At 31.0% G+C, this 26,295-nt stretch overlaps 2 protein-coding genes across 5 annotated transcripts in view; one reads left to right on the forward strand and one right to left on the reverse strand.

The window, feature by feature from the left end:
* LOC111635673 (major facilitator superfamily domain-containing protein 4A-like) lies at nt 1-20,103 on the forward strand. The gene is made up of 11 exons (XM_023380703.1): nt 1-414; nt 5,141-5,336; nt 5,402-5,611; nt 5,698-5,809; nt 8,764-8,879; nt 12,776-12,868; nt 12,958-13,038; nt 17,549-17,696; nt 17,784-17,854; nt 17,938-18,055; nt 18,132-20,103. The coding sequence occupies exons 1-11, from the start codon at nt 8-10 to the stop codon at nt 18,311-18,313; spliced, it is 1,734 nt and encodes a 577-aa protein (XP_023236471.1). The 5' UTR covers nt 1-7; the 3' UTR covers nt 18,314-20,103.
* LOC111635675 (quinone oxidoreductase-like) overlaps nt 19,186-26,295 on the reverse strand; it is a 20,018-nt gene continuing 12,908 nt past the window's right edge. For 2 of the 4 annotated variants that reach the window (XM_023380704.1, XM_023380705.1), the window contains exons 7-8: nt 24,255-24,350; nt 23,429-24,185 (exon numbers count right to left, since the gene is read on the reverse strand). In XM_023380704.1, the coding sequence (XP_023236472.1) occupies nt 24,021-24,185; nt 24,255-24,350 (261 nt within the window). In that variant the 3' untranslated portion in view covers nt 23,429-24,020. Of the gene's footprint in view, nt 19,515-20,423; nt 20,527-20,706; nt 21,210-23,428; nt 24,186-24,254; nt 24,351-26,295 lie in introns of those variants that run through there. The other 2 variants (XR_002758418.1, XR_002758417.1) reach the window with 2 other exon arrangements.

The raw sequence follows: 26,295 nt of genomic DNA on the forward strand, positions 1-26,295 counted from the left end.
TTTAAAGATGGCGGTGGACGAAGAGAGTCTAGCATCGCCGATGGACGACGATGGAAATTCAGCCAAAAACCTTAGTTATTCGGAATTGAACGGATTGACGTTTAACGAGAAAGTGTATTGGAAGTCCGGAAGAGGCGTGGAATTCGGTCAGACGGTTCGAACGTCGGCCGGAAGAGCGGGAGTTACGACTAGCAGAAGACAGTTCTGTGATCTGTTTTGGCAGCATAAACTGACCACCACCACTCTATGTTTTGTCTTCTGGTGTTTCGGCTTGTGTGTGGCGTTTCTTGGACCTACGCTCTTAGATCTAGGATGCAAAACTAGCACCACTTTCTCCACCATGTCTTGGGTTTTTTTTAGTCAGTCCTTTTTCATTCTTCTTGGCTCGGCCTGTGCGGGAGTTCTCTTACAAAAGTAAGGTTCCGCCTATTTACAATTGAGTGTTGTGTCTTAAAACAGTTCGCTATAATTTCGGCTTTGCACCGGGCGGTCGGGACCCTGTCGCTGCCATAGAGCGTGCCTGCGGGAGCAAAAATGTCAAAGGAATCGTACCTCTGTGAGATCCGACCCCGTAAAATTTGTCCGCTTCCGGGTTGCGCACTGATCTCCGGTTTGCATGTTGCAAGTAACCGGCATGGTCGTGTCGGTTTCGAGTGGCCTACTTGGCCGTTTGTGGAGTGCTCGACGTTATGGGAAATTCTCGTTAATTTGAACTCGGACGGTTCGTAACCATACTTTTGTCCCGGCCGGAGACGTGGAGATTTACATTGGGGATCCGGTCGGTTTGAAATTTGAAGCGAAAATTCCGTTTGAGTGCGATGTGCCTACGTCAACTCGTTTGTTTAGATCGAAGTGTTTCCATACTGTAAGAGAATGATAGACCGAGAACGACTCTAATCTGGTCAATGTGAGTTTGCTTTTATGATAACTTGTTTTCGGTTGTTGCCTTATCCGTGGACTACCCTTTTTTCCTGTTATCTTGATATTTGTAGCCTTAAGCTTGTGCTAGAAGTAACAGATTGAGATATTTTTATACTTTATGCTACTAGATTTGGGAGACTTGCTACTTTTTTGGACACTATAAAAATAATTTGGTTACAGTTTGAGTAATTTGCTTTACTTTTTATAAAACCTATCTGGCGACCTATGATGTTCTCACTGGAGGTGTACTGTTTACCTGCAATTTACTTATTATTATTATTATTATTAATTAACAAAAATAGCATTTTCTATAAGTAGCCATATTCCATTTGATAATTAAATTACACAGCTTTTGACATATGGAAATATGTACATCTCGGATAATTTGGTCACGAATATTTTGTCTCCCGAATTTTGAACTAATGAGGATTTCCCTTATATAATTTTAGGGGCTTTCCTTCATATGGAGCATTGGCACTTGCCTCGACCAACACAGTGTGAGAATAGGTAGTATAAATGGTTTGTGGTAAAAACTGACCTTTGGAGGCAAATATTTTGGGAAGGGTCTCTTGTATGGGTATGGTTCCGTTGACTTTTTTCTTGTATGAGGGGTCTATAACTCTGGGGATGGCAAAATAGATATTGTGTCTTTGAGCACATAAGAGAATATTTAACTGGATAAATCGGTCAATAATCTGGGAAAAAAAATTTAGAAGCCAGCAAAATGTATAAAGAACAGTTTTTGGCATTGGGATCATTTTGAATTATTTTGGTATCCAAAACAAGCTTAAGAATGATGTGGATATACTTGTTTCTATAAACAGTGGCTGTATTTGGTGGACTCGGACTTTCCAATTGATTGTAGTAGTAGCTAGTATCAATCCTGTATATGTTGAACTATGAGTTTATTACAAGTGTTTTTACATCATGGTAAATACTGTAAATTAATTCTAATACTAACTGTACTAATACTAATAAAAACTACACATTTGGAAATGCCGCTACTACGGAGACTATTCGGCATAAAAATATTCAAGTATTCTGGAATGATCGAATCTGCCAAATGCAGTCATTATGATGCTTTTTAGTATACCTTCCAATTTGACACCCGAGTCAATTATCTCTCTGCCTCGTCTATCGACATGGTCTCGACAGACATCTTGAGGATTAAACGGAAGTAATTAAAATACAGATATGAAGCAGTTATATTTAATTCATTCTGTTTCTATTTTAGAATTTAACTGTTGTAAATTTTTGCTGATTTTAAATGAGGTTTTTATCTTGAATTGTTCCTTGGACAAATTAAAATGTCAAAAATCTCATCTGTGATAAATCGTAACAAATTATTATTTTAAAAATGAATGATATTTGCATTTTCATAGTTTTATGTTTTACATGTTTAGCTCTAGATTCTAAGAGGGATTCTTTTTATTTTGGATTCGGCCAGGCTTGGAGGTGAGGAACAGACGGGGCAGACCAGACTGCCCATATCTATCCCGGATGTGTGCTGGGATATTTTGTGGGAATTGTCCCGGGTTCCCATAACAGTAGGCTGATACTTTAGCTGCCTCTGTCATATGGCTGTGAAACATTTCCATAGTTAAAACTTATTCATTCTCATTCATACAATGTAATCTAATTGGAGAGTATTTTAAATTTTCAGTAGGGCATTTAAAATTGATTTTTAACTATTTTAATGAAAATAATCATTAAAATAGTTAAAAATCAATAGTTAAAACAAAAAAAGTTTAAAGGTCACATTATTCTCAAAAACTACTTCGGATAATTTTAAACTTAAAATTACATGAGAAAATACCTAGTTAAATTTTTTTGATAATTGTACCACAATATACAGAGTATACATTAAGGTAGTTTGCAATTTTACAGATGAATAATGTGTGTTTGTATTGACGTATGGGAATATACTGATATTTATTTAATGTTTTTCACATATTCCTGTTAGATGGCTGACTTTATTATTGGCCCCTTTTTTGCCAAAATAGCAGTTAATGGACATAATTACCTTGATATTCTAGAGCAGCACTTGACACCACAATTGACAGACATTCAGACCTGTACAGGATAATGATAATTTGAAGACCAGAATAACCAATGACATTGCCACTCTGGACAGAATTGGATTACCAATTAGATGTCTTCTACTAATATGTGCTTCTACAAGTGCATATGGACTGAAAACAAAAAGAATTGAGTGCATTCCTGTATGTCAATATATATGATTGATTTGTAAAGATGTAAACTATCTTTATGTACACCATTTATATCATGAATATTACATTTAAATAATAAACAGAAAAATCATTGCTATACTTTTGCTTAGTATTGTAACGTATTGTCTTTAAAAAATTTGTCGTGTGATTCTTATGTGCATTTATTATTTTGTGCTAGTTTAAATTATGTAAGCATACACAAATATCGAACTTTTATTGGACATATTTATTTAATTATTTCAAAAATCAATTAGTAAGGATTTGAGTTTACAGATTCATCGTCTCAGTATTAAAATGATTATATAACAATCCTAATTTTCTGTCTTCTATTTGTTAATTCTGTAATCATCTAATTCTGTAATTAGAAATTAAATATAGTGATAATGCAAACAAACACTGTATATACAGACTTTGTTTCTTTGCATTATCATCAACCGTTCCAGCTTGTTGGTAAATTAAATTTAACGAATAGAATCATTGTATAAAAGAATAAAATTGTGTTGTTTACGAAATGTTTTTATAATTTTAAATTCTATAAATAACAATATATAGCCTGTAAGCTAAAAATAGAGTAAAATGTTCTACTTTCATTCTGATAATAAAAGTAGTGATGTCCTCATTTATGTTGCTATTGATTAGTTATATAGGTATAATTTTGATATAATTAGAAAATGTGATTAATTTCAAGTATAAAGTGTAGAATTCATAAGAATTTATCCTTATATAATAAGTGTAGTATGTATATATTAATTCTAAATATATTACAGCTGTCCCTTGATAGTCCAACGTTTTTTAATCCGACATGCTCAGTAGTCTGACGCACCTCCCATCAGGGTACCAGTCCCCATTACGTGTTTGCTTGCACAGAAGCATGTCACGATGTGAATCTCCCCACCCAATTCTTACACGATGACACACATTTCGTGTGTTTTCCGTGAGCAGTTCTGTTCGAACAGTTGGAGTAGGGAATATTGTAGACTACTGCTAGCAAAATAATGCCAAATATGTAATCACTTTCGGTAATCCGACACCCGTTTGGTCCCATACCTGTCGGATTATCAAGGGACAGCTGTACTCTTAAATTCNATTACAATTATTAAAATGTGAAGGTAAGATAAAGATGATATTGTTATTTTTTATCGTACAGTTACAAAAGTTTGTTCTTTATGCATACTAACTCCATAAAATACAGTTAAAGAATTCAAGACACTCCAGAAGTGAAGGGGTCAATATTTGTTACAAGATGAAATGCTTTTTAAGATAAAAATAATTATGTAAGAATCCGATGCTAAGACACTTAAATTTTGCAAAACATTTTATCTTGTAATAAATATCAACTCTTGCTTCATCAGCATCTTGGAGTTACAATGGAAAGTTTTAAAATATTATAGTATGAAATTTCTTTCAAAAATTTAAGAGGTATAATTTTATTTTCAATACTGTTTGTTGAAAAATACAGTAAAATTTCTTTAATTCAAAGCTCTAAGGAACAGGAAATAACTTTAGAATTACAGACAATTCAAGTTAAAGAACAACAGAGTAAAAAAATGGTGATTCTGAAATTTTATCTCTTTTGCATTATATAATGAATCTTTGATAGTTTCTTTTTTGTTCTAAACATTCCTTATGACATGTTTCATCAAAATGTTCAATGTAACTAATGGAATTGAACAGTTTTACAGGTACAGTACATCTTGTCGAGATAAAGCAAAAGGACCTCTCACTTTGGACTGGAACATTGTCTGAAAATTTCATGGAAATCTGATAATTAGGATCACTTTGGATAGAAAAAAAATTTTAATAATAATGTTGGAAACTCTAAAATTCGTGACTTAAAAAGAGATCTTAATGTAAAGTTTCTCATATTTTTTTAAATTAGAAAGGGAGATTAAAATTAAATATACATTTGCTCGAATTTTTCAGTTCCCAACAGGAAAGAAAAAAAAACAATTTATCACGAACAAATGTAAAAAACTATTTATTTTCAGATTTCCGGATGACATTATGTTGTTCGTAGCAATTTTAATGATGACTGCAACTATGGCAATCATTCCTGTTTGTAATGTTTTATGGAGTTTAGCTATTGTTTTGGCATTAATGGGCTTTTTCATGGGTACAATAGATACTGTAGCTAATGTGTCTATGATCAGCTTATACGGGAAAGACGTATCTCCTTTTTTACAAGTAAGATTTGATAAAAATTTAATTTAAAAATCTTGTTTCAAAAATATAAAGTTAGATGCTTACAGACGATGCATTTCTTCTATGGAGTCGGTGCCTTCGTAAGTCCGATGATAGCTCAACCGTTCTTACTAAACGAGGATTGTTCACGATTCATCGATAACACTACTAAAATCACAATTAAAGACGATAACGAAACTTATCCGGCAGAGACACTAGAAGATGCACAAAAGAAAACTCATATCAATTATGCATTTTGGACTATGTCTTTATTTATGGTAAATTTTTAAGTATTATTAAATTATGTAACATGGCTTGATGAGGTTAATAATGCATTAACGTTAAAATTTTGTTTTTATTTTAGGTTCCGGTCATATTTCTTTCTTTATTACTCGTTACCCGAAGATGTTTTCATAAACTGTTAAATAACGAAAACCATAATTCATTTGCGGAAAAGCAGTACGAGAATATGGGAGGTAAATCAAATAATTTACTTTCTAAAAATGAAATGTTAATTTGTTTTTATATGAAATGAATTTTAGTATTTTTGAAAAAGATTTTAAACATTTTATTTAAATGTTCTTCAAGTTAAGTGATTAGAAAAGTACCAAATTAAAAATTATAGCAAAATCTTTTTCAAAAGTGATTATTTAAGATTTAGAAGTTAATGAGTTTATATAAATGGAAACATTTAGTAGATTATTTTATATATTTTTGTAATAGTTTAAATTACGATAATTTTTAAAATGGAGAAATGAGTTCTTTGCTTGTTATAGACTGTTTGTTAGAGAAAAATGTTGTACAATATTTTCGGGACATTCCCGTTTTCAGCACTGATCTCAACGTTCGTTAAAAATTGTTCCTTTTTTCAGTGTTGAAGTGGTGCTGTTGTCAGCACTGTCTCAACACACTCAGCACTCAACAGACATGTTGACTGCTACTTTCCAATGAATTGTGGGAAATTGGTGCGACATTTGAATGGAATCCATCTTGCTGAGAATGGAATTATGGGAACTAAGCACTTCGTACTCCAGTTGGAACGTTGTTGATGACGTCAAATTGTTGACTTCAACACTCAACACTCTCGTTGAAAATTAGAATGTCCTGTTTGCTATAACAAATAACATAAAGCAACCAAAGAATTCCTAGAAATTATTGAGAATTATTATTCCTAGAGAATTCGTAATTATTGATAATTATATTAACAGATGATATAAAAGAATATATTAATAAATAAACTTTTATATATTAAATTTTATGAATATATTATATCCATATTACAATTATTAAAATGTGAAGGTAAGATAAAGATGATATTGTTATTTTTTATCGTACAGTTACAAAAGTTTGTTCTTTATGCATACTAACTCCATAAAATACAGTTAAAGAATTCAAGACACTCCAGAAGTGAAGGGGTCAATATTTGTTACAAGATGAAATGCTTTTTAAGATAAAAATAATTATGTAAGAATCCGATGCTAAGACACTTAAATTTTGCAAAACATTTTATCTTGTAATAAATATCAACTCTTGCTTCATCAGCATCTTGGAGTTACAATGGAAAGTTTTAAAATATTATAGTATGAAATTTCTTTCAAAAATTTAAGAGGTATAATTTTATTTTCAATACTGTTTGTTGAAAAATACAGTAAAATTTCTTTAATTCAAAGCTCTAAGGAACAGGAAATAACTTTAGAATTACAGACAATTCAAGTTAAAGAACAACAGAGTAAAAAAATGGTGATTCTGAAATTTTATCTCTTTTGCATTATATAATGAATCTTTGATAGTTTCTTTTTTGTTCTAAACATTCCTTATGACATGTTTCATCAAAATGTTCAATGTAACTAATGGAATTGAACAGTTTTACAGGTACAGTACATCTTGTTGAGATAAAGCAAAAGGACCTCTCACTTTGGACTGGAACATTGTCTGAAAATTTCATGGAAATCTGATAATTAGGATCACTTTGGATAGAAAAAATATTAAAATTTCAGTGGGGAAAGTTGAAATTAACATAAATCGGTGTCAGGGAACCATGAAAGACTTCGACTCAAAATTTTAGTTAAGAAATTCAAGTTGGAGACATTAAATCCTTATGCTGTTCCATTGTGACCTACCGAGTGCTTCATTTTCTTTAACTTAAAGAAATATTCAAGTTACAGATGTTTGAGTTAGAGAAGTTTTACTATAATTTGTTTAACATTAATTATGATTTTTAAGAATGTCATATAAATATAGTTTAAGATTTTAACATATAAGGATTTAAAAATTACTATTACCAAAAACTTTATAAATTTTTACATATTTCAATAATGATTAAATGAAGGATTTTTAAATGAGAATGTTAGAAAATCTTTGAAATAAAAATTTAACTCGTGCTAAATTATTATTAAAATGAGAACTTATTAAATGTACCATATTTACTTGCATATAAGATGAGGTTTTTATTCATTTTTTACTGCTTTAAAACCTAGTACTATACATGTCCTATACATGCAAGAGAAGGATTCTTTGCATTTTTGCAATAATTTTTGTGAATCGTGTATTTGTCCTCTTGTGTTTAAAAACAAAAGTATTTTATCTGAGTCGTTTCAATCGTTCTTGTGTAATGTCAGGAGTAACAATGAATAGCAATAGGAAAAGCAAAGCTTTTAAATTGAAATTCCAAAATCTCACGAAAACCCGATATAAGTTTTAATACATTCCCATGTGAAAACATATGATTATCTGGATATCAGAATTCGGAGAAACTCATAAGTGTAATTGATGAAGAGTCAATTTGACTGTTAAGAATTGGCAAAAAAGGTTCCCGATTGTCCAGCTTTATGTGAACAAATTATGTTGTCGATTTTACAAGATTTTTCCTTGAAGTTTAAAATGCTAGTATTTTTGCGGGACAGTGTTTGCATTTATGTGCATTTGATATTTTATTTGCGATTAAACAAAATAAAATTAGAGTTGTATTAATAAATCTAATTTTCTTTATTTTGAACTTTAAAGTCACACCTCGTCCTATATGCAAGCAATACGATATATGTGTGTGTGTGTGTGTGTTTCTTTGTATAGTCGGCATGACAAGAGATTGCACTTGATCAATAGTAATTGTACTATTTTAGGGAGATAGGGTAGTATTCTTTGTATCAAAATTTTCTCTATATTTTTCTTCAAAATCAGTTTTCACTCAGGGTATGGAGGGTTCACTTTGTTTACACAAATGCTCTTTTTGAGGAAAAAGTGACATAACTGATAAAATTTGTACAGCCTAAGTACTTGTACGTATAGCAAAATTACCGCAGAACTATCCCATCTTGTCACCCTATCTCCTACATGATAAACACAGTTAGTATTGAACAAGTGCAATCTCTCATTGCACCAACTATACACAGAATTTTTAATTAAAATAATAATTATTCTTATATTTTGACAGATAAAACAGCAGAATCAAAGGAAAATTTAGAAGAAACTTCGCAAGTGAATAATGGATATATTGTATTGGTGGCATTTCTTTGTGCTGTTTTAATGTTTTTATACGATGGCTTGCAGGTTTGTTAAAAAATTTTTATATTCAGAATTTTCTTTTAAGCATTAGAAGTATTCTCTCTAGCAACAGCTTCCGGACAGTATCTCTATATCTTTTTCTTCTATAGAGTGCCAGTTATATATTAATTTTTTAAGTTTTCCTTTGATCCTTCTATCTAAATGCTCGCAAAATGATTAAAAATATTCAAAAATTTTGAAAATTATTCTACAACAACTGTACATGTATTTTTAACTTAGATGTCTATCAAGATAATCATGCATTTGCAAGAAATGACAATTATTTTAAAATATAGTTTGATAAAATTGTGATTTCATTTAACTCGCATAAGGAAAATAATATATATATATCTTTATCGTAAATATAAGTACTTTTTAATTTGATTTTTTCTATGTAATATTTTTATCAAAATTGATCTGATTAATCAATAGTATTGGCACTTTTCCAGGTATCTTTGATATAGATAAAGTAATATATTTGATAAATTTTGTCGTATTGCAAATGTAGATGTTTCTACTTTTTTTAGATATTTATAACTTTTTCTAGAATTATCAATAAGTCAAATTTAATGTTGTTTCTGCACTTTATATTGATTTGAGAAAATTAAGTAAAATTACATTTAAAATTCATGCGTGGTTGCTGTGGTTATCAGATATCATAATAAATATGTCGTGTTTTTTAAACTATTTCATATTTTGTGAGAGCTATTCATAATTTTTCTATTAATAAATATAACAGAAAAATGACAGTAATATTTTATATTTTTTTTAATAAAAAATATATTGATAATTCCATAAATTTTTAAATTACATCTAGAAATATAACTGGGTGCTGACTTTCATAGACTATTGATAATTCTATCTAGCACAAATTCATAATACTATTAGTGTTGAAAATTTGGGCTAATTGGGACCAGACCCTATCTGGATTTTCAAATGTGTGTGCAAATTAGCATTTTAAGTACTAAAAGTTCCAAATGCACTGTAATTCAAGTTTAGTTTTCTAACTTCAAGCTAGTATTTCACAAAGAATGTAGGAATACTTATAAGGATTCTGTAAGTTATATTTTGAATCTATGTATTTAAACAAAAATTGCATTTATAATTACAAATTCTAAAAACATCAACAAAGTTACCATTGAAAGGATTAATGTCCATTTTTCAATGACCAGATCCTGATTTTTCACTGTATCTGGGACAAATGGGAATCTCAGTACTTTGGTCCTTTGCAAATTCAGTTTATAGAGGATGAAATCTTTACAGTTATGCAGATATGACAAATAGGACTCATAGGAGATTCTGAACTCCTATGAGTGTTACTATTTGTCATATCTGCCATGTTTTTCTTGTTCTCTTTACATGGAAAGTCTTTACATTTTGATAAAAATTTGAAACTAGGGTAATACAAAAGTGAATAAATCTCCGGCATTCACGAGAATGATGATCTTGGTATAGTTTTCAATTTTATGATGCTTAAATAAAGGAACAAAGGTGACAATTGTAAAGTTAAACAAGAATGATGTAATAGACATATCAACTGATTTGTTTACAACAAAGTGGCTGTTTCTAAAATCAACATTACGAATGTTGCTAGTACAGTCTTATCCAAAATATTTTTTTTCTTAGATTGTTTCAGATGGAATGTTGTTTGTATCATTTCAACTTTTTAATCCATAATTTAAACACTAGAGTAGATTTAGAAACATCGACATTATCGGATGCCATTTTCTTCATGCAACAAAACACTTTCCTTTGTGAATTTCATTGGTTTTATTTGAAACATCACCAACATTGAGCATACACCAAGTGGAATTTGTACTTTATGACCAAATCATTAGTAATGTTTAACTCGTTTGACTTTACGAACACACCCCTAGTTGCATGTTTCATTTTAGATTTTTCTAATGTACATATTTCAACAAATATTAAAACAACTTTTCCTGATTACCATCTGCTGAAATATAGTTGCATCTAATATGTCAGTGCACTGACTAGTAATAACGCTGCTTATTTTCAATGAACGAATTTGAATGATCTCTAAAAACAGTATGTGTTTGTGTATAATACAATACAGTCTACTGCATTAGAATGTTCTGTTGTGTAGAATGCAGTCAAACATTAATTCTTTGTTGGAAAACTTTGGAACTATTTAAATTAACTTGTATGAAAAATCACAGAATGAAAATACTGTAATGTAGTGGGTGATCGGTTAATGAACAAATTGGATAACCAATACTTTTACGAAAGATTTTTATGTTCAGACAGCAAACACAAGAGGAAGTGATGTAAAATAATGAATATCGATTGGTCTTTCCTTGTCTTCAGGCAACAATTCGAAGCTTTACAGAGCGCAGGAGACGTCAACATCAACACTCAACACGGTAAATACTGATCGGATAGTATTCTTTCAAACTTTGAAACTCTCCCTTGTATTTCCAGCCTTTCATTTTTCTGACAGAAACAATTCTTTTATAGTATTTGGAAGAATGTCAGGCAGGCAGGCACTCATTAAGTTTTACATTGGTTTTTATTTTCGAAAGGTGAGAGTGGGCAATGTCTGATGTTGCTGGGCAGTATGCCTTGAACAGGTCTATAGTAGGCTGCAATTCAATCTTATCTAAGAAAGATACTGTATAATCAAGAAGACTCAAGCAGCTGAAGGAGTAACAAAAATCACATCCGAGAAACAAAGAACATTGAAGAGTTCATAATGGAATCTGAAACTGATCTGATGACAGAAGAATGCCAAGAACTCTTGAATGAAAAACACCAAGAAACACAGCAAGATATGTTTTCTTTTGAAAAAGAGAATATGCCGATATGTGCGATTAAAGATCTTTTGAAGAAGTGGGAGGATGTCAGAACAACGGTCTTAGAATGGCATCCAAACCAGGTTGAGGTTAATAGGCTTGGGGATCACTACAACGACAATGCTATTAATTACTTCTGAAAAATCCTGAAAAAGAGAGAAAAGCAATTTATTTATATGTAATAATAAAAATACATATATATTGTGTATATATATGTATTTTTACACAGTCTTGTGTTTTCCATTTGTGGAGGTTAAAGAATCTTTCTAATGTTAATTCTTTAACCTCCACAAATGGAAAACACAAGACTGTGTAAAAATACATATATATACACAATATATATGTATTTTTATTATTACATATAAATAAATTAGTAAGAAAGTATACATTTTTTTGGAGTTTCCAAAACGAATTAATCAAATTCCCATAAAAACCTATGGTAAATGGAAATGGTTAACAAAGTCTTGGAACGGATTATGTTCGTTAACTGATCACCCACTGTATAAAATATGGAAACAATTAAACTATAGAATTTTTGAAGTAATATATATTTTGTATTTTTAAAAATTTTATTATTATAAGTGAAAGATGACTTTATCCTGTCAAAGAATATTTATTATATAAACATTATATGATTTGTATTATACAGTCTATAATACAAATCATATAAACATTATATGATTTGTATTATACAGTCAGCTGTACATCCACAATTCCCTTCTTAAATTGTTAATTTTTTCAAGTTTCTTCTTTAATATTTCATTAATTAGTGTGAAACACTCAAACTTTTTTTTTTCAAGTTTAAAGTATTATATAGTAAACTAAAACAAAATTATAAATGAATCAAATGATATCGGATTCATCTGACCAAGTTGCACCAAAAATCCAGCATCATCATTTGATTAACTTAACTTAAATGTGTTATTAACTTCAAAGGAAAATATATATATAACAATACTCATATATGAAATAGTTCTATTTCTTAATGAATTTATTTGTTTTGTTTATAAAATCAAATTTATATATTTTACAATATGAAAGAAAATAAATAATATGAATTTCTTGACTGATCAATTGTTTTAATTTATACAGGCAACGTTCGGAGGTTATGTTTATTCGTATTCGGTGAAAGGCCCGGTTAAATTACCTAAATACGACGCCGCATATCTAAATGCACTCTTTTGGGTTAGTAATTAATTTAATATGACGAAAAACTGTTAAATCTCATGGAGTATTTTAAATTTTATATATTTCTTTTTGTTTATTTTCTCCAGGGAATGTTTGCAGCCGGACGTCTCATTTCTATCGTGTTGGCTACGAGAGTTTCGCCAACAATTATGCTGTTTGGAAATATTGTAAGTGCAGTATACTTTATTTTAGTAGTATACCAGATAGTTAATATTATTTGGGAAGAAAACATTTACATGAATTATTGAATTGAAACTACATTGCATATGTCAACCTGTTTTTCCCCTTTGTTAGTTTGGTTACTTGATACTATACACAGTAGAGTGTCGATTATCTGAATGTCGATCAACCGAAAGCATTCCAGTCGGACTGTGTCATGCTGAATCGAACATTTTTGATACTAGATTAACTTCTAAACTATAATTTTTAACGATACAATAGCCACGATTATTATTATAAAAATTTTTGTTAGGCTTAACATCAACAAAAATTCAACGTAAAGCAACATGCAATGGAGAAAAATTTTAACATGGGCTATATTAATAATGTATTTTTTCATACATAATCGGTTATCCGAACAGCCCATCCCCAATTGATTCGGATAATCGACACACTACTGTATCAACAAGTTAAAGCTTGCAGTTTGATTGGCAGGCTATATCCACATTTTCTAAAAATATTGGGCAAGATGTAACACAGCATGTCCCAGATAGGCAATGGTTATCTGTGTGAACACCAAATCCCTCTTCACAGCCATAAAAAGATACCAGGAAAAGCAATCTCAAAACTGTAGCCTTGAGATGGTTGAATTTCTCCAATGTTATGTTACAATACAAACTAAACCAATGTTCAAGTGATTAAGATGACAACCTACTGCTCTAGGGACCCAGGATTGAATCCAGATGTGTTGAAAACCTCCATAAATTTTTCTGTGGTCCGTATAGAGATATTACCATTGTCACTGCCTGGCCACCCAATTGTGAGCCAGACCAAACCCATATTGGTGTGAGTTCACTGACCTGGTGGAGATCAGGGACTTAAAATTCCACTTCTCTAACACCAGTGTGAGTTTGCCAACTTACAGGGATGAAATCAGTTATCCTGCATCAAGAATCTAGGGGCTGTTCATATGTGGGTGGTGGTGCTAGAGGCAGAGATGACACATTCTTACAAAAACCATTTATTATAGTAGATAATTGCTTACATGAATATCGAACAACCTCTCAACAACAGACTGCCTGTTGCCAGTTTGTCACATATGTTGATAGGTGATAGTGTGTGGCACATCAGTTGATTCTTGTGCTGAGGGTTTGTGATGGCCCTGGGACAGAGATGATGACAAAGTGGCCAGTCCTGTTGTGTGCTCATTGAAGTCGGGTGGCGATATTGAGGTCGGGTTATGATGGGAATGTTCAAGGCAGAAGGAACACAGATTTATTGCATGTAACAATAGGCAAAGAATTCTGTTTTGATCTTGAGATTCAGGGTTTTTATAGTTTTCTCCCTCTAATCTCACATTTTGATTGGTTCTAGTTCCCTTGTCTCGCTTCCCAATTGGTCTCTCCCATCTCCAGATGAAAACAGAGATCAGATTGGGTCGCAAGAATGGTCTGTTTTGAAGAGTTTATTTGATTCCATTCTTTGACTCTGACTGGGAGATGCTGATGGAACTATGAAACCTGTAATCTTATTTTATTCCATTATTGCCTCTTCTCTGACGTTTTATAATTCCAATGATTTAGCATGATGTCCTTTGATACAACCCTTCCCCTTTTTTCAATTTTCTAATTTAGGTCGATAGATAAATGTCCACCCAGAAAGATGGGACTTTGACAATGATCTATCACTTGTATGAGTTTTTTCCCTTCTCTCCCTTTCATTTTGTTTTTGTCTCAGAAATTTTTATATAATTAATACAATTGTTGTGATTTCAGACCCTGTTTGGAAACTCACAATGGGTATGATAGAAAAAATGGTCATCTTGGTATGTACAAGGCAGAAAGAAATTAAAAACTCTTAACTAGTTCCATAGTACACTTACCATGTAAGATTACCATCATGGTGTTTGACTGTGTGTATTATGCCCATGTTGCCACCTCATAACTTAGTCTTGCCCAGAGACGATGATTTAAGAAACCAAAAAAAAAACCCATATGCATAAATATACAGTTTTTTTATTTATATAAATCCCATAAAAAAACAATTGTGTTAATTGTGCATCATTAAAGGTTGACTAAAATTGTGATAAAATTTTTTCGCGTAGGTAAAAATTTTTGAATTAAAAAATATACACAGTAAAACCTGTCTATGGTGACCACTCACTATTCCTTCAAAAAGTGGTCTTTTAGACAGGTGGTCATCCAATACAGGTGGTGCTGTAATACTGTATTTCCATATGTATTTTGTGCACTTTTTAGCCATTTCTACTAAGCAAAACTCGAGGCGAGCAAAAATAAGCGAATTTTTTCAACGATAGGGCTATATTAGTACTGTATTTTATTCTTATCGGATAACCCAATTTACAGGAGTCATCATGATATTATAAGACAGATTTAACACCAATATTTTAAAGATTAATACAATACTCGCATTTTCTCGATTATAATGCACACTTTCTTTTTTTGACTTAATTAATTGGACTCGATTCTTTTCGTTGGCTCCTCAGTTACGTGTATTACGTCATCAATATAAAACCGCGTCCTATCTCTCCATCACTTAGCTTTTGGTTTTCGTTAGTTTAATCTTATATTAACTTTAAAAATACTGTATTTTTTAATATTTAATATTTTCTTAATTAATTAAGTACAATAAGAAAAATTATTAATTAATAATAAAACGATTTTATTATTTTTTCTCATTATACGATTTCATTACAATCGCGGAATTGAAAAAGGAAGTAAAACTGATTTTTGCATTAATGCGTTTATTGTTTTTTTAATATTTTGCCTGCGAAAATTACTTGGATATTATTTTTCTAAAAATATCGTGGAAATAAGGTAGGTTGATACAGAAACTATTTATCGCACGTGTACTGTATATGAGCTTCAAAATAAATAAATAAAAATAGATTTTATCAAACGATGAGATCAGCCGATTAATTGTATCGTGTACAATATTTTACACTCCCAAGGAAAATACTGTAAATCTAGGGTAAAATTAATTTTGTTTTCCCACAGTTAAGCTTCTCCGCTAATTGCTGTTGTAATAACTTTAATACGATCTTCTAATGACAGCACTTTGCTTTTTGTACATTTTCCAACAAACTGAAATGAATTTCCTTTGTTGCTACACTAATTTATTAACACCTGCATCTAATTTCGAGGGTGGGAGAAGTGACCGGGATGGGTTCGAACTTCGAACGAGAGTTCAGACTAATTCATTATATTAGGAGGTGGAAACATTATTGAAATGGGTTCTTACAATAGTTTAGACCAGATACATTCGCGAAAGTGGTCGCTTATTACAGGTGTTGTATGTTGTTTCGGACCAAAAATCGATGCCCGCGGTCGTGTTACACGGGTGGTCGTTTAATACAGGTAACTTATACGAAGACTCTATGGATAAACTATTCCGTGCCAGAAATTTTTGCCCGTTTTGACAGGTGCCCGTCGAATGCAGGTGGTCGCCTAAACAGTTTTCACTGTATATACATTTGTTATGTAATACTGTTTAACCTGCTCCAGTCTGACTCTAACTACTGTATTTTGACAAATATAAGTCGCTGTCAAGTATAAGACACACCCCTATTTTGAGACAAAAAATTTAGAAAAAAATTGTTTTAATGGGATTGTCTAAAGATGCATTTTATTCATTTTTTTATTCAAGAATATGGCGGATGGGTGAATCGATACCTTTATTAAACTGAAAGAATCGTCATTTCTTAATGTAAACTCGGAGGTCACGTGATGACAGTCGACAGAACATGGCGGCGATGACTCGTGTGTCACTACTCTTGTAATCTAGGTACTCTAGCCATTCGGTTGAGGGACCTCTGCACAGGTTGGTCCCTAGAGTGGACCACTATTGTAGGTAATTTCACTGTAAAAATGGTTACCTATCGAGTATAAGACGCACCATGATTTTGAGCCCCGAAAAGTAGTAAAAGAAGTGCAACTTATACTCGTCAAAATACGGTATATACTAAAACTTACCATTAATCATCAACCAACATGAACATTGATTATCAAACTGTCACCTATGTAGGCTATATCATTTCACTCTCAATAGACATCTCTTGACAGAACAGTCACAAGAAAGAGTACAACTACATAGCATGCAGCAGCACTGTGCCTATGCCAGTTATAGACGTTATGTCTTTAAGCCAATGATTACCACACTAGTAATTTGGTACATGGGGAAAGAAATATATGCGACGGTTTGCATATAATTTTGTAAATATTCATTTCAACTTGCACAACCTGGAGAAATATTAATTAACCCCGGAGATAACTCACTGAATCCAGGAGTCTCTGGGTCAAACCCGGATAGGTGGCAACCCTAGTTATGCCTTGACCATCTTCACGAATTAAAGTTTTACAAGCTGGCCTTACCTGTAATACTGATACAGATTAATTGATCTTATTTAGCTTATTTTCAATCAAAAAGTTAGCCAGATGGTTAACTTTTTGATTTTGTTCTTCTTGAAGTTGTTTGTTATATTATATTTTAATATTCCAGATTGGATGTACATTTGGTGTTTTGATGATATTAGCATTGAGGTATAATCAGATTATGCTTATTATTGGTACTTGTCTTATGGGATTCTTTATGAGCAGCGTGTTTCCAACAGCACTTTCTCTAACAGAAAAATATATCAATGTAACTCGTAAGTCTTTATTGTTTACAAAAATATTAAGTAGAATTTTTATTCTTATATATATACTTAAACAGCTTTATTTAACTATATCCCTAGCCACCATTACTAGTGTGCTCGTGTTTAGTGCCGCTACTGGGGAAATGTCGTTACCGGTTATTGTAGGTCACGTGAGTACAAAATGCATATGTATGATATTTTAAGATTTTTATGTAAATTTTAATCGTTCTAATAATTTGATTAATAATTGCAGGAATTTGAAAGAAAGGGTCCAATTAGTTTTTTAGTGATTAGTTTAATACTTTGCTTCTTATCCGTCATTACGTACATGTCGCTGTGGTTGGCCGGATCGGTGTCAACACCTTATCAAGGTATACTTATTAAAAAATATACATGTATTTTTGCAACGGGTCGTGTGTAATTAATTTTATATTTATTATATCGTAGAGTTTAAAGTTGTTCAGTGGTGGAACAGTTGCATGTCCAGACAGAAGCTGGGCAAAGAAGAAACGGAACTGATGAACCAGCAAGTGCTATATTATTCGCAGATGCACAGCGACCTGTCTGACAACAGTCTGGCCGACCAAGACGCGAGCATCATGAGAAGCGAGCTTGTTCTGAAAGATTAAAATCGGTCCTCGATTATCGTAAATTATGGCATAATTGTCATAATCATTTCCGTGCACTTTTCAGTAGGTCCAAACAAATCTATATTCTTTATATTAATGTTGTTTATGAATCTCATCCCATAGATTATTGCCATTATTAAATAGGTAAACTTAAATTTTGAGGAGATAAATTCCACCAACCATTTTATTAATGATGCATGTACAAATAATTCATTATTTTTTCAATCATCATTACTTACTGTATAAAGATTGATCCCATTTTTGAGAATAGGAAACTTTCAATATATTAATATACGAAGTGTTTGTAATGTCGTTAATTAGTCGGCTTTTATTCATAGATGTACGTTATTTTTCCATATAACTGATTTATTAAGAGCATTTACATGAAAATTTATATATTTTTTAATGTACTTTTAAGTGCATTTTATAATATGCATTATACTTTTTTCCCATTATTCTATTGCTGATAACAATCCTGATAAACCAGTATTAGATTTTTGGTTTTACTTTTCTCCAAAAATATAAAATATTGTGGGATAATACTTTGTAAGGGAAAATCATCATGGTTTTAATTGAATATTTTGTTTTGTGTGTATTTTGAAAACATTTTTACCCTTAAGGTATATTCTTGTGTTAAAAGTATTTTAACATAGACTTTAGATTTCAGACTATTCTTCAATTCTTCTATCGAGGTATATATTTTCGTATATTGATATCCATTGCATTTTCAGAGAATCAATATTGAAAATCATTATATTCCTTTAAAAAATATAGTTGAAATCATTACATTTACTATTTATTTATAAAATGCCTAAATGTGGCCTAGTATCCCGTTGTCCTAGATATCTTGTAACACAAGATAAATGCAGTATTTGACGAAAGAACAATTATTCAGCGTTATCAGAAATGCATTTTATGAAAAGTATCTTGATGATAATCACAAAGATCTTGGATTGGACGATTCATCTTTCTTTTGTAATAATTATCAAGTTTTGTCGGAGTATAGAACTTTTATTCCAAGCACACAAAAAAATAAAAACGAGATAGAGATGTTTCAATGAGATGAAATTATAGTTGTTGTCAGTTTGGATGCATGATGACTTTTGTAACAGATTTTTTGTTACAAATAGCTGCATGGGATGATTATCCTCTTTCTGGCTGTAGTTTCAACATTTATAATTTGACGAATTCTTTGTTAATACTGCAATGTAACAAGGAGAATTATAAAGCAAATTATTATTGATAAATAAATCAATATTTGTAGCAGATGTCAACATGAATTAAATCATTGTTCTAATAATTATACAGTAGTATAATTCATTTGCATAAAATAGAAGGCAATAATGTTAAATTTCATTAATGTGCATTCGGCAAAATAGATTTGAATTTATATGTATACTTTTGTTCAAGTATTTATATAAATTATAACAGTTGATGATACATTTTCCAGTAAGGCATTACTAAGGAAGAGTAAGTTTGTTGAAATTTTTCATGTTTAAATACTCTTGTTAATTTGATTTTGTGCTATGACTTAATTGGACTGTTAGTGTACTAATCTGGCTTTTAGAAATCCAGTAGGCTGCATTTGTCACCTACAGTTTACTTTTCATCCTAAATATTACATTATTATACATGGTATCCTATATTTAAGCTGAAACAGATTTAAGTGTATTGGTTAAATAATGGAAAGTTGGGAACAAAATTGTATTTATTTAATGTTTTAAGTATGGTATATTTTATACAAAGCCTGTGTCCAGAAATCCAAATCACTTCTGGGCATAAGCTTGCCAGATAATTGGTCCAGTACTGTGTGCACTTTTGCAACTAATCAAGTAGACCAAACAACGCATGTTTTTATGACAGTTTCATTTCATTGTAGTATCATTTTCTTTCAAACCAAAAAAATAGGACCACAAACTGCACTTCTTTCCAGTCTGTTTGGTTTAACAAATATTTACATTGAATGAGATTAAGTGACGACCTGGGTCGATCTACAACGTGTTTTCAAAGTTGTATAAGCCATTGAAATACTACTATAAAATTGTAGCTTGACATAGGTCATCACTAACTAAATTATTTTATTGCCTTCAAAACCTAAAAAATATCTTACCACTAATGTTTAACAAATCATAAGCAGCTAATTTCAGGAGGGGAAGTCTCCAGAATCATTCTCCACATAACTCTTGAATCTATCCAAATTCCACTTCTTTTTTCTTTTCCATATGTTCAAATAATAGTTATGGTTTTTAATTAGTTTTTTTCAAATCAAAAAGTAGAATTGTATGAAATCCTAATAATTATAAACCTGAAGTAAAGTTTACATTTTTCATAAATTGAATTTATGACATTCAGTTAACAGAAAGTACTAAGATATTAGTAATTGTTTGAATCAATATATGAGAGATATTTTCTAAATTATTAAACAATATCACTTACGTTTCAAAAATAAGACACGGGTTCAGATGAGGCAACTTAAATGCGTACAAGATGAGAAATATTTCTTAGTACCACTGTAGTATCCAGTCAATGTATTCACAATTAAAAAGATGTTAACAAATCATTCATTTGCAACTGCGAGCCGTTTGAATTTTCTTGCACTTACCTCCAAAATATGTTTGTCATTCAAAAGCTGAAAATTCAAAGATTCAAGGTATTTTTCCTATTAAAAAATAAAATCAGTTTATTGAATTACTATATTAATGATAAATTAAGTGTTTTCTACATACAATGTTCTTTATCTTGTCATTTAAATAAAAATTCATCCCAGAAGTAATAAAATGCACTTAAAAGATTTAGTTTTTTTCCTTTTCTTTTGATAAACCCATGACAATCAATTTCGAAAATCTCTAACTCCTAATTATTTTTCATCAAATTTCATTCTCTATATATTTAATGTCTGTAAATAAATTGTAAGATTTGTTTAAAGTCGGCTGTACGATAAGAGAAAAAAATATGACCCATGTATATTCCATTGTAATTTTGTATATTTTACTGATGTTAAGAAAGTATTGTTTATAAACTTCATTTATTTTTTGCTATTGGCAGAAATTTAATTTAATAAAAAAAATTATAACCTTTGATAATTTAAAATTCCTGTAAATCAATGGCTGATGTCATTTATATCTGACCATATAATCATCATCAGCCATTGTTTCCAGATATAATTTTTGTGAAAATAAAGTATTTTTCTTTTGATGAAATATTTATTTGATACGTAAAAAGGAAAACACTTATAAACTATTGTATTTTAAAATTTGATTTCATAAGTATCAAACTGTGATGATAATATACAAATTAAGAATGAATACAATGTCCATTATAACTTTGCATGCAATTAAGTCCCTTTCAGAGGAAGCCACTTATTCGAAGAGAAAAGTTGATTCTGGATTCATCTGTGAGCCCCATGTCGGTCTAGAGAAATTTAATACAGAGAGAGAGAGAGTAAATTCGAATGTTAAAAGTATACTGTCCAGAAGACGTATAATTTTAAAGAAAATGGAAAGTAGTGTGAGCATGAGGGTTTTGAGGGCATAAATTTCTGAGTTTAACATATTTTTACATTCGAGGATGAAAAAAATTATCGCACATTATAACGGAAATAGATCAGATGTCAAATCTTGCACATCGACAAGGTAGGAAGGAAGAAAGGCAAGTCATTGTCCGTTTATTCATTAGTCAATGTGTGTGTGCTAATTAGTCATCATAATGAGTGAACGACCAGTTGGCTCAGTGCCAACGACGATCTTATAAAAATGATTGTCATGGGAAGTTCAGGGCGATCATCAGGAAGGTTGAGTACAGTGTCTCCTGTCCCGGAGAAGCCTGTGACAGCCAGCCAGCTTCCATAGTCCAGAATGATTGTCGCATACCATCATCCAACTATCCATCTTATCATAGAGGTGACAGATGAGGGTTTGGCTTCTGGGAGTGTTTGCACCAAGACTTGGAAGGGATTATGAGATAAAAGGGGAAAAATCCAATCTATATGACAGGATATTAGGGATGGCTCAAACTAACAGATGTCAAAATTTATGATAAGAACTCGCCCTGAGAAGTTGATGGATGGAAAGGAAAATTTATTTCCTTTTTTCTCCTCAATTTCCCACACAAATGTGTCATTTTAACAAAAATATAATAATTTTGTAAATTATTAAATGAAGTTTGGAGAAATCTTTTAAATTTATAGAAAGGATCTTATTTCACCTCCCCAGATTCTCACAAGTGGCTCCATTTTTTGCATCCACCAAAAACCATTGCAAAATCTGATCCACAGTTATTTACAATAGTAAATTTGTAAGTAAGTAGCACTGCTAAGTCAGACTTATCTGAAGGGGTTCTTGAAGTGTTAACTTAAATGGCATATTAATCAATGTGATTTCTATCAGCTAATCCTCTATTGCAATAATATAAGCTATACTTTTGGCACATAAAAAAAGTAGCCACTACTCTAATTCAATGAAGTGATGATGCAATTTTTTGTTTTTTGGATACTTAAATGAAAACTTCAAATTTATTTTCCCTTAAACTAGAAATGGCAGAATAAAATTAATAATAATAAATGTTTTTCCACTTTTTAATAACGTATTAGAATTCACAATAAGTAAAAATTAAATAAGATTTTAAAACCATCAACAACTAAAACTTGTCAGATTGTATGAATCTTCAAATTCTAACTTTTATACGATACTCAAGTCTGCAGAGATGAATATTTGACAATGGCGGTTCGTAGCTTTATGAAAAGTGTTAAAACCCCAAACTATTGAATTCCTTGTGTGTCACGTATTTAATGAATGAATTTGTTATACATGAAAATGTTCATATAAAAAACATCTTTTTTTGATTAGTATCAATTTCATTCAACTGATACTTAACATGCTACAAAAAACAGAGAGACATTTTTCAAGAGTGAAAATTTACTTGTTAAATTAGTGGACTGGCTAGACAAGTGAAAAAAAATGATTTTGTTAATTTTTAAACCACATTCTAAGGACCTAGACTACTGGATTATATAAATCATTAAGTAACAGTACTATTATAGTCTTACCATTTAGATTCTTTGGCCACTTCAAGAAATTGAGCTATATTTTGTTTCAGAATATAATGGAAAAGCTACAAGTATTTTTAATACAATAAAAAAGTTATAATTTATTACAACATATTACAGCAGAGTCCCACAAACTTGACTCAAGGTGAACAGAGAAGGTGACAAGTTTTATAGATAGAAATGATACTAGTCTAAATATACCTTTAAGAAAATCCAGCTATGTGCAAATTCATATACATACTAACTATGTACCAATAGTGATTATTTATACTTGCAATTAAAAAATATATTGGATGCTACTTTCAAGTTAGTGATATTTGCATTGGCACCTTAGGAAAAGGGTTATATCCTTTGTTAACATGTGGAATTGATGCTATTTGTGCCTGTGTCACTAGTGAAGAATAATAATTTATTTGATACTAGTGTTAAATTATATGTAATCCAATTTTTACCTCTATTTCTTTATTTTTTGGATGACACAATAAATTTTACAGAATGTCAAGTTATTGAGAGTTCAGTTTCCAGGACTCTACAGTACATAATATTAATAAAAATAATTTTAGCTTTACTTACAAAATCTTGTCATTACTTTAAAATCGTTTTTCATAATGTGTTCACTTTTTTTAATATAAAATTATTAAAAAAGTTCAACATAAGTGTTATTTAGTCTAATGATAAGACAAGATTTCCTTTTGCTCCTTTTGAATGAATTATATCGTGATGAGCATCTCCAACATTTTTTAAAGGATAAATTCTATTGATGACTGGATTTAACCAACCTTCTTCCAAACCCGAACAAACTGCCGACCCTATTTTCTCCCACTCTTCCTACAAAATGTTATTTGTAAAACTTCAAATCATTTTTAAATTATTGATTTACTTACGAAAATAACTAACATCAGAAGAAGACATCAGTGCAACTCCAGTTATAGTTGTTTCGGGAAACATCATTGCTCTCGGATTGATCACAACATCTCCCCTACTGCCAATTATCTACAATGAGACAATTAAACAAAAAATATGCTAATGTAATAAAACTGTTATAACTAAATGATCAAAGAATTAAGATGTGGCTGAATGGCCAATTGGTAAAAGTGCCAATAGGGTGGCACTTTATTGTCCAGACTCAAATCTGGTCCATCTGTCAATTTGGGTTTGTCTAAATTGTCAGAAATTTTCAGTCAGGTTGTGCTGGTATATTGGGTTATCCCTTTATCTAGCTGCTTATAAACAAAATAGCATTTTTATTTGGTACTATACATTGAACTTAGTCCAGCATAGTACTACATACTAGTATCAACAGAGTTTAAGAAACAATTAAATAAATGCTAAAATAACATCTAACTTTTGATGCCAATAATCTTCAATAACTTGGGTTTGAGAGTTATTTCAATTTTATCAAATGTTAGTCAACTTATAATGGCATGCAGAGAATTATTTAGAACTAATTACAAGTTTTCAAGATACAAATTGAAGTAGAAATATTTACAGTAGATCCCCCTATAAGACGGTAGATACGTTCCGTTCTTTATGAATCAATTTTGTAGGAATCATAGTTTACGGACTACGGCTGTTTGAAAGGTTTTCTTTCATAAAATTAATCGATTCTAGACTAATTCGACTCAACATTTCCAAAATACGTATATTTTTTTGAAAATAATCCGTATAAACTACGTTATAAACAAAAAATTGTAGGATTGCTTACCGAGTGTGTACCGTTCGACTACGCCCGTTACTGAAGCTTGGTTTCGTCGCGGAACAGCGCATCAAATCGCGGCCGCGATTTCTGATATTATTTTTCTGCGAAAACTTCGTTGACCTTTGGAGACATCCTTAATATAAATAATTTTTATGGCCGTTAAATAAGAAATGTTTCTTTCACAAGAAATGTATAAAATTACAGTACTGGACAGACGATAGGTCGCCTAACTCGCCGTAGCGTGACGCTAGACGGCGAAAAATATATATTTAATTATAATAAAGTTACAATAAATTAAATTAATATATAATTATATGTACAGTACCTAATTTATATATAATTATATGAACAGACGATACTAAACTCAATTTATCCGCCTAAACGTCCGTAGCGTGGCACTACGGACGGCGGGAAAGTAGTTCGGCTGCCCGATGACGTTTTACGTATTATAGGAGTTATTTTTACCGTTGTTTACGGATACTGCCACAATTTTTATAGGAATCATAACTATAGGAAACGGTTTTATAGGGGGATCTACTGTAATTACATCAGTGTGCATTTTAACTGATATTCAAAAAATGGGAAGAACTAAAAAGGTGAAGCAACCTGTTGACTATTTTTGTTTAAAAAGCCAATTTGAAAGATGCAGGTTACTTTCAGAAAATTACATTATTATAAATGACACACCTATCCCCATTTTGCACAGTGGATACGTTCCAAAGAACATGGCATAAAAACATACAGTGCATGCATATCACAGAAAAATACATGATAGGATTCAGAACTTTAATGGAATGATAAAAAGGAATTTACAAAAGAAACAAGCCTTTTTTTTCCTATCATCATTCATCATTAACATTATTTGTACGTAAATATAGTAAACATTACATTGACATATAGTAAGTATTCTTTGATGCACATACAGTGATGGATAAAAGTATTGGCACACAGTCACTTCTTAAATTTTCTTGTAGCCCTGTGAAATTTTCATTTAATAATTAGATGCTATTTTTATTTAGTGTTATTATGTGATGAATATTTAAGTATTTTTGGCTTTGAAAGTATACATGTTACTGGCCAAACCCGATTTCAGGCCAAACTGATTTAGAATTATTATTTAAGTCAGGTCTGGCCAACCCAAATTGTTTTTCAGGCCACTTTGATCAAGCGTAACATTACAATGGGCCACAATTTAGGTAAACATGCTTTTAAAAAAGTAAAACAAATAAAAAATGAATA

Source organism: Centruroides sculpturatus, unplaced genomic scaffold (genome assembly GCF_000671375.1).
Source record: "Centruroides sculpturatus isolate CEXI.00-Female unplaced genomic scaffold, Cexi_2.0 scaffold875, whole genome shotgun sequence".
In the NCBI taxonomy this organism is placed as follows: domain Eukaryota; kingdom Metazoa; phylum Arthropoda; class Arachnida; order Scorpiones; family Buthidae; genus Centruroides; species Centruroides sculpturatus.

What these genes read in the sequence shown, in the direction of transcription:
- LOC111635673 (XM_023380703.1), top strand. Translation starts at nt 8, where the DNA reads ATGGCGGTGGACGAAGAGAGTCTAGCATCGCCGATGGACGACGATGGA. An exon ending in TTTTATACGATGGCTTGCAG is followed by an intron (nt 8,880 to 12,775) that starts GTTTGTTAAAAA and finishes TAATTTATACAG; the next exon opens with GCAACGTTCGGAGGTTATGT. An exon ending in ATCTAAATGCACTCTTTTGG is followed by an intron (nt 12,869 to 12,957) that starts GTTAGTAATTAA and finishes TATTTTCTCCAG; the next exon opens with GGAATGTTTGCAGCCGGACG.